The sequence below is a fragment of the Oncorhynchus gorbuscha genome, linkage group LG24 (assembly GCF_021184085.1).
Source record: "Oncorhynchus gorbuscha isolate QuinsamMale2020 ecotype Even-year linkage group LG24, OgorEven_v1.0, whole genome shotgun sequence".
Lineage (NCBI taxonomy): Eukaryota > Metazoa > Chordata > Actinopteri > Salmoniformes > Salmonidae > Oncorhynchus > Oncorhynchus gorbuscha.
The window spans coordinates 11222437-11245169 of NC_060196.1; the positions used below are offsets into that span (position 1 = coordinate 11222437).

Consider the following 22733-nt stretch of genomic DNA (forward strand, 5'->3'; position numbering starts at 1 on the left):
TGCACTGGGCCACAAGGTATGATGTGCAAAGTGCCTTTTCTTGTACCGTGCATACGTTATTTAATGAATCTTGTGAGGCCTCCAGATATTGACATTGGCTTTTTTAAAGTCAGCTGTCTTGTCTTTATTGCTTGGTGTTCAGATGCCTTTTCATTTGAGGGTTTAATGCTCTCATTAGCTAACAGCTCATTGCATAGGACACACAGCGGTCTACATTCACCCTGCCTGTCTTCTCTATACAGTACCAGTTAAAAGTTTGGACACACCTACTCATTCCAGGGTTTTTCTTTATTTTTATTATTTTCTACAGAATAATAGTGCTCGCAAGCAGAGATGCGTGCTGCCACCTGGGCGTTAGAAGGGGGGGGGGGAGTAGTTTAGTGTTATCCGCATAGCAATGATAGGAGAGACCATGTGAGAATATGAAGGAGGCGAGTGATTTGGTGTATACAGAGAAGAGGGCCTAGAACCGAGCAGTGGGGTACACCAGTAGTAAGAGTATGCGGTGCAGACACAGATCCTCTCCATGTCACTTGGCAAGAGTGGCCTGCCAGGTAAGATGCATTCCAAGAGTATACAGAGACTGAGACGCCCAGCTCTTAGAGGGTGGAGAGGAGGATCTGATGGTTCGCAGTGTCGAATGCAGATATAGATATAGGAGGATGAGAACAGAGGACAGCAGTGCGGAGAGTCTCCATGACACAGAGGAGAGCAGTCTCGGTTGAGTGACCTGTCTAGAAGCCTGACTGGTTAGGGTCAAGAAGATTGTTCAGAGGGCGATAACGAGAGTTGGTCTGAGACAAGAAGATAGTGTCTTGTAATTGAAATATAAGGGAGGAAGTTATGTTGTGCAGAATGAGATTGGGGCATACGGGATTGAATCCTTCTCTGAAATTAATCGGGAAACATAGTACTGGAATGTGTGATGGGTGTATGGTAGAGAAGGATTAATACATTGAACATGTATTATGATGTAGAAAGGGAGAGTTTATTTGATAGGGTTAGAGAGGTAGGTCTGAGATGGGGATTGGGTGGTATTTTTTTTAGAGGGGAGGGGAGTAGTGAGGTTTGTAGGGAATTTTATTAGAAATTCAGAGTTATAGAATAGGAGTAGGGAGACCTTGACCGTCCTCACGCTCCACTACGGTAGGTGGCGGTATATACACATTTCAGTTGGTTGCGATTCGTCAATGGAAATGTAAAGAAGAAGTAATTGGAAGGGAACATGACCAAGAACAATTTCCACGATAGCGTTTTATTTAGATATTAACTCCACAGAACTCAAGATGACTAATTTAACTGCACAGCATCACATACCTGCTCCGGGTAGTCATTAATTCGTGTTGGAGACAGGACTTGGTTGATAGATGTTATCTAGGTAACTAAGCTATATAGCAGTTAATGTTAGCTAACAATGGCTAACTGTATGGTTTTTCACACTCAAATAGCCTCCGTCATGGAGGTCCTAGCGAATGCAGCCGTGGCAGAGATCTGTAAACTCGTAGACGACGACTATGCAGTGTTTCGTTTGGAAATTTCTCAAAGCCAGAAGGAAAACGGGGCATTACGGAGGAAACTACAGCTACTAGAACTGAAGATAGTACGGGAGCGCGCAGAGAGGACAAGGCGAGAGCGCGTCCTCGCCAGTCCTCCTAGAAGTGTCAATATTCTCGACCGATACAGAGGATTGGCAAGAGGTACATTTTGCAGAAGGCTGAGGGGCGTGTCGCCCCGTTCCACTTTGTGCATGTGTCACTAGATTTGTTACACACATATGGTTAACCAGAATTGGGTCTTGGTCAGTTTTTGGACACTATACATTAATTGCCCTGATTACTATCTACCTAACTGTCGATCTAGCACAGACACTTTCATATTTTAACCAGATTTTTGATTTACTGCCTTTTCTATTATTTACTAATTGAAAACAAATAGTATATAAAGAAGTTATATGAAGTGTTAGCTAACATCCTTTCCAATTCTATACAGTGTCAATAGTGTACAATATATACTGTTGAGCAGTAACAGTACCTAACCTAACCACCTCTTCCCCCAATCATTCTCAGGTGAAGGACATCTCACTGGAGGCCACAGGCGCTTTGTGAAGCCAGCGGGACACAACGCGTGGAGAGATGACCAACCAATCACTGTTGATGAGGGGAGTGGAACCTCAACCCAGCACATTATCGTGATGGAGGTTAGTGTAACTCTATTGCATTAAAAAGGATAGTTTGTCAATCAAAAGTGCAACATTGATTTCAGAAGGGCTCGCCTCAGCAATTCACTTGCTTACATGGACTAATTTGTCTGCCGTAGGGGAGCTTGTGAGACTTCTCTATGACATTGTTATCCAATTCAACTCATGTACTTCCTCTCTTCTTGTATCAGTCTGCAGATGCAGAGGCTGCAGGTCCTGGGGTCAAGCAGGAGACGTCTGAAGGAGAGGAGGACCAACGGCACAGCAGAGACATCCAGACTGGAGACCCTACCATCGCTCCAGCGCCGCCCAGGATCCAAAGCAGCATCACGGAGGTCAGTGGAATGCCGAACGCCATCCTCAAGTCAGAGACTGACACAGAGACTTTAACTGTACCACACAGGCTCTTACACACAGGATCTGACCACAGATCAGACCCAGTGGGGCTTGAGCGACTGGGCTGTCCTCCTGCTCCTGGCTCAGAGTATTTACCAGTATTTCACCAGAGCGAGAGGACGGTTAATTCCCATGGAGATGATGATGGTAACACGTTAGACACTGGTGGTGATTCATCTTGTTCTTACGCTACAGAGATGGACCCTGGCAACATATCCTTGGGTTTAGAGAGACAGACTGATCTGTCTAGAGGGGACTGGAACCGGTACAGTAGTGGTGTATACTCTGAAGGGTGCCTAGATAAGAAAGGGGAGGTTATAGTGGTAGATGAGGTGAAAGTGGAGGGCAACGCTCCTCTGACCTGTAATGCAGATGAGACTCACTTAGAAGGACACTCACAAGGCAGAGATTTCTTAGATTACACAGAGAACTTAGAGACGACCCACTCCCCTCCACATGCTTTCAGGGATCGCAACCCAGTGTCCACGTCAATGGGGCCTTCCGATTCTCACAGCCGGGTCCTTTTCGATCAAGTATTGAACTCAAACCACAGGGCTACAGCCCAGACTCAGGGAGGGGGAGCCACATCAGGCAATATCAAAGAGAAGCGGTTCCTCTGCATGTTCTGTAACAAAGGCTTCAGCTGCCCCCAGAAGGTAGAGATCCACCAGAGGGTCCACACGGGGGTGAAACCATTCAGCTGTACCCAGTGTCACATGCGCTTTGCTGAGGCTGGCAGCCTGAAGAGGCACCAGAGGGTCCACACAGGAGAGAAACCCTTCAGCTGTACCCAGTGTCATATGTGCTTCTCCCACTCTTTCAGCCTGAAAAGACACCAAAGGGTCCACACAGGCGACAAATCATACAGCTGCCCTCAGTGTGAGAAGAGCTTCACCCACCAGAACCAGCTGAAGATGCACCTGAAGGTCCACATGGGAGAAAGGCCGTTTGCCTGTACGCACTGCGGGAAGAGGTTCTCAGAGAGGAGCTACCTCCGGACACACCAGCAGAAAAACCATTCCACTTCATAACATAGAAAGTACCCATTCCACCTCGATAGCTTCTGACTTTTCGATCAAATCTTGCATTAAAGACAGATTAATTGTCATTGTCTACAGAAAAGATCCCCAGATGCATTTGGAATAATGACAGTAACAGATCTGTGTTGAATATTCCTGGGTAGAATATTGCATACAGACATTGTTTGATATATGACATGTACACCCCTCACATTTTTGTAAATATTTGAGTATATCTTTTCATGTGACAACACTGAAGAAATTACACTTTGCTACAATGTAAAGTAGCGTGTACAGCTTGTATAACAGTGTAAATTTGCTGTCCGCTCAAAATAACGAAACACACAGCCATTAATGTCTAAACCGCTGGCAACAAAAGTGGGCCCAAAGTGTCAATATTTTGTGTGGCCACCATCATTTTCCAGCACTGCCTTAACCCTCTCGGGCATGGAGTTCACCAGAGCTTCACAGGTTGCCACTGGAGTCCTCTTCCACTCCTCCATGACGACATCATGGAGCTGGTGGATGTTAGAGACATCGCACTCCTCCATCTTCTGTTTGAGGATGCCCCACAGATGCTCAATAGGGTTTAGGTCTGGAGACATGCTTGGCCAGTCCATCACCTTTACCCTCAGCTTCTTTAGCAAGGCAGTGGTCGTCTTGGAGGTGTGTTTGGGGTCGTTATCATGTTGGAATACTGCCCAGCGGCCCAGTCTGCGAAGGGAGGGGATCATGCTCTGCTTCAGTATGTCACAGTACATGTTGGCATTCATGGTTCCCTCAATGAACTGTAGCTCCCCAGTGCCGGCAGCACTCATGCAGCCCCAGACCATGACACTCCCACCACCATGCTTGACTGTAGGCAAGACACACTTGTCTTTGTACTCATCACCTGGTTGCCGCCACACACGCTTGAACCATCTGAACCAAATAAGTTCATCTTGGTCTCATCAGACCATAGGACATGGTTCCAGTAATCTACAGTGGGGCAAAAAAGTATTTAGTCAGCCACCAATTATGCAAGTTCTGACTTACAAAGATGAGAGAGGCCTGTAATTTTCATCATAGGTACACTTCAACTATGACAGACAAAATGAGAAAAAAAATCCAGAAAATCACATTGTAGGATTTTTAATTAATTTATTTGCAAATTACAGTGGAAAATACGTATTTGATCAATAACAAACGTTTCTCAATACTTTGTCATTGCCAACAAAGGGTATATAACAGAGGTCAAATGTTTTCAGACACTGTTGCTGGTATTTTGACATTCCTCCATGCAGATCTTCTCTAGAGCAGGGAGGTTTTGGGGCTGTTGCTAGGCAACGCGGACTTTCAACTCCCTCCAAATATATTTTTTTTTTTGGAAGAGATGTGGTTTAGTGAGGAATGGGGCTGGGACAGGTCGGGTCACATTAAGGGAGAAGGAAAAGTGTATTACCCACATCACTGAACTTCCTGCCTAGTAATAAAGATGTCATGTCTAGAGGAAAGGAGGAGACTTCACCTAAATTGGGGTATATATATTTGTGCTGGTGGGAACATGTTTGTCTGTTCAGCTGTCTGACCCATTGGGTGAATAAACTTAGTTTTAGCTTTAATAATCATCTGTGAGTTTTTACTCGGTTCATTTAGAACAGGCCTGGGCAACTCCAGTCCTCGGGGGCCTGATTGGTGTCACACTTTTGCCGCAGCTAACACATGATATTCAGTTAATAAAAATGCAATTATTTTAAAATCAGGTGTGTTTGCTAGGGATGGGGGGAAAAGTGTGACACCAATCAGGCCCACGAGGACTGGAATTGCCCAGGCCTGATTTAGAACCTAACAGTATATATTATGGTACCACGTCTGATCTCATTAATATGCTACCTTGTAGGGATGAAATGGTTACCGTTTCACGAAACTAGTAAATGGTAAAATTCCCAACGGTTGGTATTACCGCTTCAAATGATAATTATCATTAAATCAGTAAATACTGTCCAGCATCAACCAAAGTTAGCAACAGTCTGACATAGGCGCAGCATGCAACGTGGGTTTTGATTTGTGTGAAAACATGGCGGGAGTCAGTGACAGCACTCGAGATTTTTCAGCCTTCTAAGAGGACCAAATCTGAAGTGTGGTCGTATTTTGGGTTGAACAAGAGTGCTGAGGGAAACTTAATCAAAGATGGTCACCCTATCTGCAGAACATGCAAAAAACAACTTCAAATAAACACTTCAAATCTCTTGAGTCATCTTCGTGACCACCACCCGCTACTTTATAGCAAATGCAAGCTAAGTTAACTTTTAGCTCAATGCATGATGTGGTGACTTCGGAATGGGGGAAAATGTCATGGTTTGTCTGTCTAACTTGCTAATAGCTTGTCAATAATGTGAACTGAAGCTTTCAGTGTTACCCGTTTTAAAAACACTTCACGTTGTTCTTCTGCTGTATGTGTCTGCAGACTCTATTCGCCCATTGCACACGATAACATGTTATGTAGTTTGGTTGGTTGTAAAAATGTTCCAACGAGAGAGACTATAGACACCTATACAAGGCTCCTCTATTTGTCAATTGCTGGGCTCATTGCAATTACTGTCACTGTCTTCTTAAGACTCATTTGTATTTATGTAAATTGTGCATGGGGGTCATTGCATATACTCATGCAACACAGAAGATGATAGACTGTGTGAGTGAATAATAATTATAATGTAACAACTAGTGATGCACCAATATGACATTTTTTGGCGATACCGATATTTTCCTTGCCAAAAAACCCCCAGTACCGATAACCGAAAAAGAAAAAAAATTGCGGCCTTTTTAAGCATTCTATTACAGTTAAATAGTTACACACACATGGACGCAGCAGTCCAAGGCACTGCATCTCAGTGCAAGAGGTGTCACTACAGTCCCTGGTTCGAATCCAGCCTGTATCACATCCGGCCGTGATTGGGAGACCCATAGTACGCCGCACAATTGGCCCAGCGTCGTCCGGGGTAGGCCTTCATTGTAAATAAGAATTTGTTTTTAACTGACTTGCCCAGTTAAAGGTTACACACACACCACACAGACCAAAAAAGCTATTTTGTTGGCATTTACGTATGTCCCCATTAACAGTAAAACATAATCAAAACCTATTTCTTTCACTACCTTGCTGTGCGGTTTCGTTTTTTCATTTGTTCAGTCATTTCATTCTCAACCAGGATTTCTATGGAACGCCGTTGGGGTCTTGGCATGTCAAAAAAGATACGTCAAATAAGCTTGTTGACCAATCAGGACCTGAACACGACTGCATGTCACATAATTTAATGCTTTAATTCATTTTTATGTAGTTATTACACATTGATTACACTATCACTTGTATTTCATAAGTCACAACGATTCATCGATACGTATGCTATGATGCTGGTAAAGTTGTCCCGCGCGCCTACAGTGCTGGTCAAAACAAATCTAGCTAGCTCATGGAAGCAAAAAAATGTCTTCCCCAAAAACATATCAAAACAAAATCTGTTTCAGACACTCTAATGTGCTTGTCCTCTTGCTCAGTTGTGCACCGGGGCCTCCTTCTCCTCTTTCTATTCTGGTTAGAGCCAGTTTGCACTGTTCTGTGAAGGGAGTAGTACATAGCGTTGTATGAGATCTTCAGTTTCTTGGCAATTTATCGCATGGAATAGCCATCATTTCCCAGTACAAGAATAGACTGACAGGTTTCAGAAGAATGTTCTTTATTTCTGGCCATTTTGAGCCTGTAATCGAACCCACAAATGCTGATGCTCCATATACTCAACTAGTCTAAAGATGGCCAATTTTATTGCTTCTTTAATCAAAACAGTTTTCAGCTGTGCTAACGTAATTGCAAAAGGGTTTTCTACTGATCAATTCCAAGACTGAATCCTAAGCCTGTACAACCAGGTTACAGCTGATGTTGGAAAAACTTTGTCTCAAGGCACATGGTTTGCTGCAACTACTAACCTCTGGACCAGTGAAAGCAGGGGTGGTCTCAACCCTACATCTTCACTATCCATTACCTCACCCTAGACTGGCAACTGGAATCAAACTGCCTGGAAACACAGTTCTTCCCAGAAGATCACTGAGCTCACAAAATCAGGATGTTTTTTGAGAATATGCTGGAAAAGTGGGGGATCAACAAGAAAGACCTGGTCTGCGTAACCACAGACAACTCAACAAACATGATCAAGGATTTTGAAGAGTTCCCAGATCTGTGGCTTAGATGCTTTGCCCATAATTTGAACCTGGCCATCTCAGAGTTGACACAGCAGTCAAGGCCTGCCGTCATCTGGTGAAAGACTCCTCACAGAACCTGGATTTCTGCATAAATTGGTCATAATTTGATCTGATCTTTATCTAAGTCACAACAATAGACAGTCTGCTTAGTCTAACAACACACAAACTATTATACGTTTTCATGTCTTTATTGAACACACCATGTAAACATTCACAGTGCAGGGTGGAAAAAGTATGTGGACCCTTGGATTTAATAACTGGTTGACCCTCCTTTGGCAGCAATAACCTCAACCAAATGTTTTCTGTAGTTGCGGATCAGACCTGCACAACAGTCAGGAGGAATTTTGGACCATTCCTCTTTACAAAACTGTTTCAGTTCAGCAATATTCTTGGGATGTTGGGTGTGAACTGCTCTCAATCATGCCACCGCATCTCAATCGGGTTGAGGTCAGGACTCTGACTGGGCCACTTCAGAAGACATATTTTCTTCTGTTGAAGCCATTCTGTTGTTGATTTACTACTGTGTTTTGGGTCGTTGTCTTGTTGCATCACCCAACTTCTGTTGAGCTTTAATTTGGCGGACAGATAGCCTTACATTCTCCTGCAAAATGTATTGATAAACATGGGAATTCATTTTTCCGTTGATGATAGCAAGCTGTCCAGGCCCTGAGGCAGCAAAGCAGCCCAAACCATGATGCTCCCTCCATCATACTTTAGTTGGGATGAGGTTTTGATGTTGGTGTGCTGTGCTTTTTTTTCTCAACACGTAGTGTTGTGTGTTTCATCCAAACAACTCAAATGTAGTTTAATCTGTCCACAGAATATTTTGCCAATAGCATTGTGGAACATCCAGGTGCTCTTTTGCAAACTTCAGATGTGTAGCAATGTTTTTTTTGGACAGCAGTGGCTTCTTCTGTGGTGTCCTCACATGAACACCATTCTTGTTAAGAGTTTTACGTAATTGTAGACTCGTCAACAGAGATGTTAGCATGTTCCAGGGATTTCTGTAAGTCTTTTAGCTGACACTCTGGGATTCTTCTTAACCTCATTGAGCATTATGTGATGTGCTCTTGCAGTCATCTTTGCAGGAAAGCCACTCCTAGGGAGAGTAGCAACAGTGCAGAACTTTCTCCATTTATAGACATTTTGTCTTACTGTGGACTGATGAACATCAAGGATTTTAGAGATACTTTTGTAACCCTTTCCAGCTTTATGCAAGTCAACAATTCTTTATCTTAGGTCTTCTGAGATATTTTGTTCAAGGCATGGCTCACATCAGGCAATGCTTCATGTGAATAGCAAACTCACATTTTGTGAGTGTTTTATATTGCAGGGCAGCTCTAACCAACATCTCCAATCTCATCTCATTGATTGGACTCCATATTAGCTGACTCCTGACTCCAGTTCTTTTGAAGAAGTCATTAACCTCGGGGTTCACATACTTTTTCCAACCTAATAATGTTTAAATGATGTATTCAATATAGTCAAGAACAATATAATATTTTGTGTTATTAGTTTAAGCACACTGTTTATTGTTGTCACTTAGAGGAAGATCAGAACATTTTTTGACCAATTTATGCATAAATCCAGGTAATTCCAAAGGGTTCACATACTTTTTCTTGCAACTGTAGCTACCGTAGGTAAAACTGACAGCTGTAAAACACAGCTAGTTAGCTATATAGCAATTGTCTGTATTTTAGCTATCTGGATGCTTAACATGCTTTGCAGGACAACATGACATTCTTCTTGCCACTCCCGTCTCTGTCTTCTTCTAGGTTCAAACCGTTATGGTTACAGCAGCATTGATTTTCTCAAATTTCCAATGTTGTTTTTTAATTTTTTTTTTTAAATCAACGAAGACCACAAACCAGGCACTACTGCTGCTCGTAATCACATTCTACACCAGTATTGACAGATTCTCGCCATTTAGACATGAATCTGTCCACGAGAGGTTACCCCACAAATACAGACAGGATCAGGATTGGCATTCACCATGAGAACATATAAGGAGAACCTAACCCATAACATAACACAATCCCAACAACACCCAAACAATGGCTTGAGGAGGGAGCTCAAAGACTCAGATGGTGGTTCCTGCTTCTACCTCCTCGAGTGTCATGTCACAATGTGGGAGGCTGAGCGTTATGACGTACACCTGCCCCACGTGTGGGAAGCGCTTTGCTAAGGCAAACTATGCCAACTGTAGCAAACATTGCCACTCAACAATTGACTTACTCAGCCACACACTCAAAGTTGGCTGTATTTATACTGAAATATGTCACTGTGTTCATCACATTTTTATATTTAAGTAATTTAGCACAGGGGTTCCCAAACTTTTTCACTCCGCCCCAACCCCCATCATTGGGGAACATCCCAGCGCCTACCACATCTATTTCTATGGGTACAAACACTGTTCATGACAGACTGTTCACACCCCTCTTCTTGGCGGAGAGAACATTTTGCCTCTTTAAAGCTAATTTTCTTGCAATTCTATATATTTTGCCATGTCTAATATGTATTTGTGAAATTTGAGTGACTCAAACATTACTACAAAATCTATGGGCTAAAAATTGTTAGCTGACATGGCTTACTTGATCTGGACATTTCTGACAAGTTCTAAATAGCTGTCTAATGTATGCAATGACTAACATGACAAGATGAATACTGATGATGCACTACACAATTTGGAAATTTCACCTTGTGCATTCTACTATTACAACTTTCAAAAGTATGTTGAAAGCCAGACTGACTGAGCCCCACAGTTTAGGAACCACTGATTCAGCAGACGCTCTTATGAAGAGCGACTTACAGGATAAATTAGGGTCAAGTGCCTTGCTCAAGGGCACATCGACAGATCTTTTCTCCTAGTCTGCTCTGGGATTCTTTTTGGTTACTGGTCCAACGCTCTTAACCGCTAGGCTACCTGGAACAACAACCTAAACATGCTCAAGTCAAGTCCCTCTAAACTGTTTTGTTATTTAAAAAAGGAATGCTTGTGAACTCAGTTATCTAAATCTTTAATTTGTGGTTTGAGATCTTTACAAACAGTCCTTGACCTCAAGCTGTTTGCAGTAAATGGCATGAAGGCTTCAGGGCTTGTGATAACTGGGGTAAAATATTAAACATGAATGCATTTGCACCTCTACTTGATATTCCAAAATGACTTGTCACATTCTTTTCAAGGTCCAATGCTGCCATTTTTATCTAAATATCAAATCATTTCTGGGTAACAATTAGGTACCTTACTGTGCTTGTTTTTAAATTAAAACTGCCAAAAAGAGGCAAAGAACTTCTTAGAATTGATGACAAAAAGGGAGATGGTTTATTAAAGAAGAATGGTAGAACGTGTAAGCAGAGGGAGCTGAAAACAGGAGGAGAAATGGAAGTGAATGAGGGCGAAGTATCGGAGATGGTAGGTGTGATGAAGTTCTCGGAGCCCGAAGCTTGCACCGAGGGTCAGGATAAAGATGAGTCTGTGACAGTAGGAGTGAAGTTTTTGGAAAAATTGGACCCTTGCCTTTTGGCTGATCCATTTGTGATTTCAGGTTGGGTGAAAACAGTTTGTTCCTGTGGAATCAGTGAGGATAACCAGAAATTCTATTTTGATAATTGTTTCTGTTTCTGCTGGTCAGACGGATTAGGTGCTTTGTGTTAAACAAATTGGGGCAAGAGATGTGAATTGTTTTGCTCTCAAGAAAAGGGCACCATTGAAAGGAGTGATTACTGGGGTATCGGTAAATGTGAAAGTTGACCAACTGAAGGGGAAGATTCCCGGTGTTTGTGATGCTCGTTGTTTAGTGCGACGCAGACAGGGTGGCGAGAGTGGTTAAATAGAAGAGTCATCGTCTATTCTTTTGAGTTGATTTTGAGTGTTTGCCCAACAAAGTGATGTTAGAATATAAGTTATCCTGTAGGCGCTTTTGTGCCGAATACATTACGTTGTTACAGGTGTCAAGCTCATGGGCATGTGGCAGCAGTGTGTAGGAGGGAAGTTCGTACAGTAGGTGTGAGAAGTGTGCAGACGGGCATGAGACAAAGGAATGTGTAAATTCATCCCTTTACATTTGTGTGTATAAGGTAGTTGTGAATTTGTTAGATTACTTGTTAGATATTACTGCATTGTCAGAACTAGAAGCACAAGCATTTCGCTACACTCACATTAACATCTGCTAACCATGTGTATGTGACCAATAACATTTGATTTTCATTGTTTGAAAATAATGTCTGAGTGTTGGAGTGTGCCCCTGGCTATACATCAATAAAAAATATATAAATTGTACCTTCTGGTTTGCTTAATATAAGGAAGTTGAAATGGTTTATATTTTTACATTTACTTTTGATACTTAAGTACATTGTGCCCCTGGCTATCTGGAAATAATTACATTTTTTTATACAATTGTGCCATCTGGTTTAATATAAGGAATTTGAAATTATTTATACTTTTACTCAAGTATGACCATTTAGTACTTTTTCCACCACTGGATGTGGCTGGGGGTTATAGCATTTCTTTCACATGACCAATCAATTTAGACAAGTGTGTCTGGTTAAGCGTCATCTAATATTTCATTTTTTTTGTTGATCTGGACACTTTCTGTTTACCTGGAATTTTTCCTTATTGTAGGCACCTACCACTTTTAGTATTCAGCACGTGACCTCATGTGAATCCTTAAAGAGATGAGTGGGGCTGGCTTAAGAAGGGTGTGAACAATGCTGAATGGGTGTAGACAAAGGAGAGCTCTAGTAGGTACCAAAACATGCAAAGTCTGTTTTCTCAAAAGTGAGTTTACAAGTGTATCAACTTTCAAAGTAGAAATACTTTCCCATTGTTACTCAAAAATGCTGTGTATGATAACATTTTGTAGCTCTGTCTTTATCTTTATCCAATATAAAAATAAAAAAAATTTCTACATAAGACTGAATCCAGGTGGTGAGTCACATATGCTGAGGCAGTGAAGAAAGTAGAGGAAGATGGGTAAAGGGATCCTGAGAGGAGTGGTGTGAGTAATAGATCTGTACCAATACAGAGGAATAAACCAATAAGTGACATGTTTCAGTAAGATTGGATTTTTGACATTCATAGCAATGGTTATCAATTGTACTGCAGGGATGGAACGTAAGTCGCAGAAAATTGAGGTTGTGGTGGCAGCTGCAGAGGTATTTGTGAGTGCGAGACTTGACATCAGAAGAGTAGCAGGGTGTGTTAAGTGGTGGTGTCCCATCCTTTCAGGCTGTTGGCCTGAGGTAGGACTAAATAGATTTAAATAGTGGAGTTTTGTTTGTTATTGTAGTGTTAGATGGTAGTGTATTTGTTGTTGTATTATTATTATTATTAAACCATTTTTTTCAAGCGAAGTATAAGGGAGTTATACTCCAGTCTTGTAGGTGGCGGTAATGCAACATTTATTGGATGTCAACTGCCGTTAAACGTCATCAAAGAAGTAGTAGTAAACGGAAGTAAACAGTGACCAATAACCACTTCCACGTTAGCGGTTTTATTGTTATTTAGACGTTTATTAACATCATGGAACTCAACATATGACTAAGTTAACTGCACAGCATTACATACTTACCCCAGGTAGTCTTTAACTCGCCTTGGAGACAGGACCTGGTTGATGCTAGGTAATGCTAGCTAGGTAGCCGCTAATGGCTAACTGTATGGTTTTTCACACTCAAATAGCCTCCGTCATGGAGGTGCTAGCGAATGCAGCCGTGGCAGAGATCTGTAAACTCGTAGACGACGACTATGCAGTGTTTCGTTTAGAAGTTACTCAAAGCCAGAAAGAAAACAGGACATTGCGGAGGAAACTACAGCTGCTGGAACTGAAGGTGGCACGGGAGCGCGCAGAGAGGACCATTAGAGAGCGCGTCCTCGCTAATCGTCCCAGTAGTGTCAAGATCCTCGACCGATACAGAGGAATGACAAGAGGTACATTTTGCATAAGTTGTCCCGTTCCCCGCTGCGCATGTGTTCAGATGTTACCCAGAATTGTGACTTGGTCAGTTTTTGGATAGTATCCAATATACGCTTCGGTTGTTTTAGAGTTTTTCCTGGTCAGGTAAAATTCTGTGTCCTATTCGTAGGCTATGACAAAAGATTGTTATAGATAGCTTCCCTTTTCATTTATGTTATGACTATAGGGCTTGGATTTTTTTTGTCAGGTCATGTGAATTGGAAACACTCAGGACAGGTTTGAAAGTCTTCATTTAATGTATTCAAACCTATTTCTTCGTCTGATTACAGTGCTCTTCAGAAATTATTAATTATGTTATCTTTATTTCACCTTTATTTAACCAGGTAGGCAAGTTGAGAACAAGTTCTCATTTACAATTGCGACCTTTATGTAAGGCAGGGTTACATTTAACACTATACAGACTTTGTAACAGTTTTTGTAAGTCAAAAAACCACTAACTTTGTGTTGTCCTGGTCTCCATCCATCCCACCAGAAGTTGGTTTCCTGGTTGCTCACTGTAGGAATTGATTGCCTGCAAAATCCATATATTCAATCAACTATTTCCTAAAGTTTAATTGAAAATAATACCCCCCTTTTCATTAAGTATATTTCATTGAATATGACTCATTCTATTGCACTCTATTCTAACCAAACCTGCATTACCAATTCATATCAGTAAGTTGGAACCGGTTCAGGGAACAGAACAGAACCGGAAAATAACGAAATTATATTTCATAGGTTTAAAAATGAACAGAAAGGAACTATATAATCGGGTACTTTTCTTATGGTCGAACCGGTTCAGTAATTTATGTTGCTGGTCGGAACGGAGCAACAAAAAAATGGTTCTAAATTACTTCGGGTTCAACCCTTGGTCACGATGCACGTGACTAGCTCATTGAAAAAGACTGATGGCTGCCTGTCTCTGTATTTGAGAAAGTTATTGTGGTGCTAGAATCCATAAATTCTCTATTTCTGCATTAGCTATCCATCTGTTATGGTTGGACAAATGTGTTCATATTGTCTGTGTAGAATGCTCTGTGGTGGAATTTGTAGTTTAAAAAAAAAATTAAGACAGGGGAATTTGCTCAGGGCTTGGAAGTAAGCATTTCACTGTAAGGTCTACTACACCTGTTGTATTCGGCCCAATTTGATTTGGAGTGTATCGGAAAGGATTTTTTTTAAAGGGCTCACCCACTTGTAAAAATCAATATTAACGTTAGCTGCTGGCTGCATAAACATATCTAGCTAATGTTATCTAGCTAGTCTACTATAACTATAGATTGGATCGTTGTACCTAGTTTTGGACAACGACTAAACTGCTTTTATTAACACACACTCTTGTTTTCCATGAAAATATGTGTTCGCTCTCTCTTGAGGCAGGCAGGAGACTGTTTACACTACATAACACAGCCACAAAGTCATGTCCCACAGAACGTGCGCGAAGACGGGGGCAAATTGTGAGTCAAACAATGGTTAGTGCTATCGGAAATCATTGGGACATCCATAGCCTCAAGTCCTAACCATTTTAACTTTCAACTTTAATGGGGATAGGGCCGTCCCAATGATCCATGATAGCAAGGACAGCCAAACAACGAGGTCACAGAGTTTCTAAACCGAGACGCTACATTGCGAGACTTCCGGGAACCATTGCGAAGCAGACCAAACAGACCAGGCTGGGGTTTGAGAAGTCGATTAGAGAACAAAAACAACTTTAGATCAAAGTAGTGTCTTTGATTTGACAGCGCGAGACCACCGTTAGAACCGATGACACGTTTCTGTGCATGAGTAAAGCTAGCCAACGTTGCAATGACATCGCCTACAAGCGTGATCAGGGATTTGTATTGGAGAAACAGTTTCTGCCTATCTTCATACTGTACTGTCTTTGACGAGGTGCTGGTGCAACCAGACTAGTGGTTGATGAGGCTCTTTCGGCTGTAGCTAGGCGACCACTGTGACTGACAAGTGAATCCATCTGTCACAGCAAGTGTGCGGGCTACCTCCTCACTAGACAAACGGGGGAAAATATGCTGAAATTGGGGGAGGTACTATGTAAGCTTGTCCAATAAGAAATGGCTGCTTTTTTTTCAGTTGAAAAACATTTTTCTATGACATAAACTAATGAATATGTCTGGTAAACGCATTTGTTGCTGCTGCTTGGAAGGTGTTAAAGTATTGGAGCAAATGCTGTCTCGCCACACATTTTCCGGCGGGTCGGCCTGGCCCTAGCCTTTTGGGAGCCCTACACAAAAGTTAAGGCAGAGGACATTTTAGAGTTAATTTCCTGCAATTCTACACATTTTGCCAGGGGGGGATATATAAAATGTTTTCAAGATGCATACTGCATACATACAAAATGCCTCCAGATTGCAAAGTGGTGTGTGCAGCACTGATGAAGCCTGCCTTTCCGTTGTCACATTTTGTGGTTTAACTCATAACCTGGCTGGTGAGTGCCTTCAGAATGTATTCATACCCCTTGGCTTATTCCACATTTTGTTGTGTTACAGCATGAATTTAAAATGGATTTAATTATAATTGTTTCTCACCAATCTACACACTACCACAATGACAAAATGTAAACATATTTTATAGAATTTTATTTTGTTTCTGTACAATCTTCCTTCTTTTCACTCTTGTCATTTATATTAGTATTGTGGAGTAACTATAATGTTGTTGATCCATTCTCAGTTTTCTCCTATCACAGCCATTAAACTAACTGTTTTAAAGTCACAGTTGGAGTCATGGTGAAATCCATAAGCGGTTTCCTTCCTCTCTGGCAACTGAGTTAGTAAGGACAACTGTATCTTTGTAGTGACTGGGTGTATTGATACACCATTCAAAGTGTAATTAATAACTTCGCCATGCTCAAAGGGATATTCAATGCCATTTTTTGTATATTGGTATTGGAAAACCTCCCTGGTCTTTGTGGTTGAATCTGTTTTAAATTCACTGCTCGACTGAGACCTTACACTTATCTGTATGTGTGGGGTACAGAGATGAGGTAGTCATTCAAAAATAATTTTAAACACTATTATTGCACACAGAGTGAGTCCATGCAACTTATTGTGATTTGTTAAGAAAATGTTTACTCCTGAACTTATTTATGCTTGAATACTTTACTTAACTTTTTATTGAATATATATATATATATATATATATATATATATATATATACTTTTTTTGGGGGGTGGCACTAGTGGATGGCCTCCTAAGCAACTACTTATGCCCTGGGCCGGGCCTGATGTAATAGTTCCCCTGATTACTTAGCTATCTTGCAAAAAATGTTTATTTACCAGGCAGGTCAATTAAGAATACATTATTCTAACCAGATTCTTGAGTTACTGAATTTACTATTGTCATACTCAATAAAAAATTATGTGATGCATGGAACGCAATCAATCAATAAATAGTATATCAAGAAGTTATAAGAAGGGACATCCTTGCCACTTGTAGACAGTGTCATGTGTACAATATAGCATTGAGCATTGACAGTAGCTAACCTAACCACCTCTTTTCCCCCAATCACTCTCTCAGGTGAAGGACATCTCACTGGAGGTCACAGGAGCTTTGTGAAGCCAGCGGGACACAACACATGGAGAGATGACCAACCAATCACTGTTGATGAGGGGGGTGGAACCTCAACCCAGCATGTTATTGTGATAGAGGTTTGTGTAATAGTATTACATCAAAATTACAGTTAATCAAATGTGGCCCATTTTAATTTCAGAAAGGCTGGCCTCAGCTATTCATTTATTTGCCATAGGGGACATTGAGACTTCAATACCACATTGTTATCCAATTCAACTCATGTACCGATAATGACCTTCTCTCTTCTTGTCAGTCTGTAGATGCAGAGGCTGCAGGTCCTGGGGTCAAGCAGCAGATGACTAAAGGAAAGAAGGACCCACAGCACAGCAGAGACATCCAGACCGAGGCAGTGGCTGGAGTGGTGCCCCCTGTGGTCCTCTCCGCTGTGCCCCAGGCCAGGACCATACGCAGCATCATGGAGGTCAGTGGAACGCCGAACGCCGTCCTCAAGTCAGAGACAGACACCGAGACTTTAACTGTAACACACAGGCTTTTACACACAGGATCTGGCCACAGATCAGACCCAGAGAGAATGGGGCTGTGGAGACTGGGCTGTCCTCCTGCTCCTGACTCAGAGTACCTACCGGTATTTCACCAGAACCAGAGAATGGGTCATTCCTGTGGAGATGGTGATGGTGACACGTTAGACACTGGTGGTGATGATGATCTGTCTTGTTCTTACACTACAGAGATGGACCCTGGCAACATATCCATGGGTTTAGAAACACAGACTGATCTGCTTAGAGGGGAATGGAACCGGTACAGTAGTAGTGTATACTCTGATGGCTGCCTAGATAAGAAAGGTGAGGGTTCAGACGTAGATGAGGTGACTGTGAAATTGGAGGGCGACGTTCCTCCCACATGGAAAGGTCACATAGGAGACAGACACTCGCAGGGCAGAAATTTCTTAGATTACAGGGAAAGCTTAGAGACAAATCCAAATGTCGCCACCCACTCCCTTGTACACACGTTCAAGGATCACGACCCAGTGTCCACTTCAATGGCACTTTCCGATTCTCACAGCCACATCCTTTTCGATCAGGTATTGAACTCAAACGACAGGGCTAGAGTCCAGGCTCAGGGAGGGGGAGCCACATCAGGCAATAGTAAAGAGAAACGGTTCCTCTGCATGTTCTGTAACAAAGGCTTCAGCTGCCCACAGAAGGTGGAGATCCACAAGAGGGTCCACACTGGAGAGAAACCCTACAGCTGTAACCAGTGTCATGTGTGCTTTGCTCAGGCTGGTGACCTGAAAAGGCACCAGAGGGTCCACTCAGGGGAAAAACCTTACAGCTGCCCCCAGTGTGAGAAGCGGTTCTCCCGCCAGGACCAGCTGAAGAGGCACCATATGGTCCATACACGAGAGAGGCCGTTTGCCTGCACGCACTGCGGGAAGAGGTTTTCAGAGAGGAGCTACCTCAGGATACACCAGCAGAAAAAACATTCCACTCAATAGCTTCTAACGTTTACATCAAACCCTGCATTAAAGACAAATGTAAATTCTCACGATTGTCAGCAGAAAAATCCACAGATACATTTGGAATAACAAGAGTAACAGATTTCAGGGTTGAATATTCCTGGGTAGAATATTGCATCCAGACATTGTGTTATATATATATATATATATATATAGGCCTAAAAAGTATGTTACATATTGTGTTTGTACTGTGTAGGCTATATGATGTTCACAAATGTCTATTTCATAACTTCTAATTAAACTACAAAATGTTTTTACAATACATTTAATGAGAACATGTATGCAAGTTATCCATTTTGTTGAGACGTGTACATGTGGTTTTAATATGGTGTACTTAAAACGTATTTTTTTTAATAAACATAAAATGGGACTTTTTTTATTCTGAGACTTTCATTGAGACTCCCTTTTTAGTATATATCACATCTGATATCACCCTATTCTGCATACACCCAACAGCGCTTTATAACCAATATACACTTAAATATAAATAAATATACTTACACAAAGTATTTACACTTACTGTACAATTCAGAATAGGTTAGTTTGTCTGATGATGACTTTTGACTTATCTGACTCATTTACCCACAATATCATATTTATATCCACCATCATGGGTTTAACAACAATGAAGTCATTCTGTAACTACAGTATAGAACTCAAACGTAGTGGGGATGGGTAAACACTCCATGTTGAAAGTGTGTTTATCTGTGTGTACGTACCTGAGGGAGTGTATGTCTGTGTAATCTGTATCACCTGTCTTTACTAGGAGGAGGAGGGTCCAGAGGTGCTGCTGGTGAAGGAGGAGGGTCTGGGGAACCCTGAGGGAACCATGGTCATGGAGGACAACCAGACTACACCACCTCCTGAAACCACAGAGGAACTAGCTGAGCAGCACAGGACCACATACAGTCTCACTGAGGTGAGCCCACTGTGAACTACTGTCTGAATGGTATTAGGTCAGAGCTCGTATCCACAAAGCCTCTCAGAGTCGGAGTGCTGTTGTCTTATCAAACCATGAAAGTGTGTAAAGTAATCAAAAACTAACATGTTTGCATAGTACTCATAGCAATCCCTCATTGCCCAATCAGATGATACTCCACAGCAGGGTGCTCATATCAGATATCTTGATCCAACATCCTCTCACTCTGTATCTCTTACAGTCAGACATGGAGGAAGGGAAGCCTGATCTGCTGCTGGTCAAAGAGGAGACATTAGAAGACGGACCAGAGAGCATTGACCTGCTGAGTGGACTAAAGATGGGGGAGCAAGGTAAGGGGGAAATAATTACAGCATAGAGCAACTTATGTTTGCATACAAAAACACACATCTTAACTTGACCAGGCAATTGACCAAAGAAAAATCCATATGTAGCGTTTTCTCTGACACGTTTGTAAAGTCTATCTTCTAACCTCCTTCTGCAGGTGGTTGGCTGGAGGCTAACAGAAGAGACTGGGTGGCCATCTTGGATTTCCAGACCCAGACGGGTGCAGCCAAGGGCCCAGGGGACAACATTACTGAGCAGGCGAGGACCAGAGGTGACATAGTGGAGGTCAGTGGATGGAACAGAGTCCTCAACTCTGGGCTGGGGAACAACACTGTTAATCACACCCAGAAAAAGACAGTCGAACACAAAACAACAACCGAATCTAGTCTCCAAGACAGCAGATTGGCTGACAGCAGGGTGAGGTGTTGATTTCGTCTGCAGGGACAGGGAGGTGTCTGTGTGCGGGGGGGAGAGAACGTGTTGCTGTGCTGACTGACTTGGTTATTTTTGTATTATTGCAGAGACCGAGTTTCCCTTAACTCAGTTGAACCAAAACATATTTCATTCTTGAATCAACACATATGGACTTTGTTTCATAATAAACTCCAATGGCTACATATTGTTAGGTACTTGACTGTGGTTAACATTTTATAATATCATGTTATGTTTCTGTGTGTACAGCAGTTTCTTATATAAACGTGTATGCTTTTCTATTAAATTTGTGTTTACAGTCTGCAGTCCATGAGGACCTGCTGATATCTGGTGTTGCTGACGGGAGAGACTGGACCTCTGAGGTGGGTGGTCACAAACCCTGGCCCCGGATCAAAACCCTGGATCTGGAGCCATCACTCTTCCTTCCCGAGTCGGAACTAGGACCCAACCGTGAGGGACAGAGACTCCACCACCACACAAAACACAACCAGTGGACAGGTGGACTGAACAACCTCAGTCCTGGTGGTCATCAGAGAGACAGAGGCTGCAATCAGGGATCCAGTCTGCAGTCTGGGGCTGATAGAGATAGACCCTCCTGTTCCTATGATACAAACACCACAATATCCATGATGAACAGAGCAGGTCACCCTGGGCTTCAGCCTTCACAGAGAGTGATGGGAGCCCCCCCTGGAGGTAGTCTACCAGCCAGTCGGCCTTCTCCTTCAGGGCCTCGTCCAATTCCTGGTGAATGGGTTCATAGAAGGTCTGGACCTGGGTCTAGCCTTCCTCAGCTACCTCATGGTTACCCCACCAATACAGACAGGGTCAGGATGGGCGTTCACCATAAGAGGTACCTAACCTATAACATAGCACACAATCCCAACAACACCCAAACAATGTCTAGAGGTCAAGGAGGGAGCTCAAAAACTCTTGATGCTACCTCTGGTGTCATTGGGTTACAATGTGGGAGGCCGAGCATTAGGATGGACGCCGACAAGCCATATGCCTGCCCCACGTGTGGGAAGCGCTTTGCTGAGGCAAGGTATGTGAAGCAGCACCAGACTGTTCACACCAAAGACAGCTTCAAGTGCAAATTATGTCACAAGAGCTTCTCCTTCCTGAGTAGCCTTATCAGACATAGGAGTGTCCACAATGGGGAGAAATCGTAGCAGTGTGGCTTAAGATGTACACAGGGGATGTCTTTATCTGACATATTATAGTTTTCATGTGAAGTGTCTAGGGATAAGAGGGTAATTAACCACATACCCCTCATTAACCCCTTTAACTTTTAATTTGAAACAGGCTTGCGTTAATACCTGATTTTAGAGAGACGGTAAACCTAGGCTAGAACAAGTATAGTTTAATATTCTCTGGTCTGTTGAAACCATGATTGAACTCTTTGGCCTGAATGCCAAGTGTCACGTCTGGAGGACACCTGGCAGGGACTGGGAGACTAGTCAGGATCGAGGCAAAGATGAACGGAGCAAAGTGCAGAGCGATCCTTGATGAAAACCTGCTCCAGAGCACTCAGGACCCCTGGGGTGAAGGTTCATCTTCCAACAGGACCCTAAGCACACAGCCAAGGTAACGCAGGAGTGGCTTCGGGACAAGTCTGAATGTTCTTGAGTATCCAGCCAGAGCCCGGACTTGAACCCAATCAAACATTTCTGGAGAGACCTGAAAATAGCTGTGTAGCTACACTCCCCATCCAATCTGACAGAGCATGAGAGGATCTGCAGAGATGAATGGGAGAATGTCCCCAAATACAGGTGTGCCAAGCTTGTAGCATTATGCCCAAGAAGACTCAAGGATGTAATCGCTTCCAAAGGTGCTTTAACAAAGTACTGAGTAAAGGCTCTGAATACTTGTGCAAATGTGATATTTCAGTTTTATATTTTTAATAAATTAGCAATCGTTTATAAAAACCTGTTTTTGCTTTGTTAATATGGGGCATTGTGTGTGTGGATTGATGAAGGGGAAAAAAAACGATCAAACACATTTTAGAATAAGGCTGTAATGTAACAAAATGTGGAAAAACAGGGCATTGTGGAGGAAACTACAGCTACTGGAACTGAAGGTGGCACGATAGCACATCCCCGCCAGTTGTCCCAGTACTGTCAAGATCTTCGACCGATACAGAGGAATGGCAAAAGGTACATTTTTGCAGAAGACCGAAGCTGCGGTG

At 42.5% G+C, this 22733-nt stretch overlaps 3 protein-coding genes across 5 annotated transcripts in view; 1 reads left to right on the top strand and 2 right to left on the bottom strand.

Annotated features, from left to right (window-relative positions):
* LOC124012438 (zinc finger protein 606-like) overlaps positions 1 to 22733 on the bottom strand; it is a 1040669-nt gene that overhangs the window by 667266 nt on the left and 350670 nt on the right. The gene's annotated exons all lie outside the window — the stretch shown is intronic.
* LOC124012437 overlaps positions 1 to 22733 on the bottom strand; it is a 971157-nt gene that overhangs the window by 631090 nt on the left and 317334 nt on the right. The gene's annotated exons all lie outside the window — the stretch shown is intronic.
* On the top strand, positions 1203 to 22034 carry LOC124012440. Of its 3 annotated transcripts, none has more exons than XM_046326060.1 (7): positions 1203 to 1697; positions 2067 to 2197; positions 2389 to 2532; positions 19619 to 19771; positions 20013 to 20121; positions 20274 to 20401; positions 20848 to 22034. In XM_046326060.1, the coding sequence occupies exons 1-7, from the start codon at positions 1415 to 1417 to the stop codon at positions 21715 to 21717; spliced, it is 1818 nt and encodes a 605-aa protein (XP_046182016.1). In that variant the 5' UTR covers positions 1203 to 1414; the 3' UTR covers positions 21718 to 22034. The 3 variants fall into 3 exon arrangements, with proteins under 3 accessions (XP_046182016.1, XP_046182015.1, XP_046182017.1); XM_046326059.1 differs by lacking the exons at positions 1203 to 1697; positions 2067 to 2197; positions 2389 to 2532 and adding exons at positions 13276 to 13765; positions 17322 to 17452; positions 17629 to 17796; XM_046326061.1 differs by lacking the exons at positions 1203 to 1697; positions 2067 to 2197; positions 2389 to 2532 and adding exons at positions 15386 to 16233; positions 17322 to 17452; positions 17629 to 17796.

Bases quoted from the DNA above. Each gene is read 5' to 3' on its own strand.
- LOC124012440 (XM_046326059.1), top strand. From the start codon at position 13,483: ATGGCTAACTGTATGGTTTTTCACACTCAAATAGCCTCCGTCATGGAG. The intron at 13,766-17,321 runs GTACATTTTGCA...TCACTCTCTCAG, and splicing joins ATACAGAGGAATGACAAGAG to GTGAAGGACATCTCACTGGA. The intron at 20,402-20,847 runs GTCAGTGGATGG...TTGTGTTTACAG, and splicing joins CCAGAGGTGACATAGTGGAG to TCTGCAGTCCATGAGGACCT.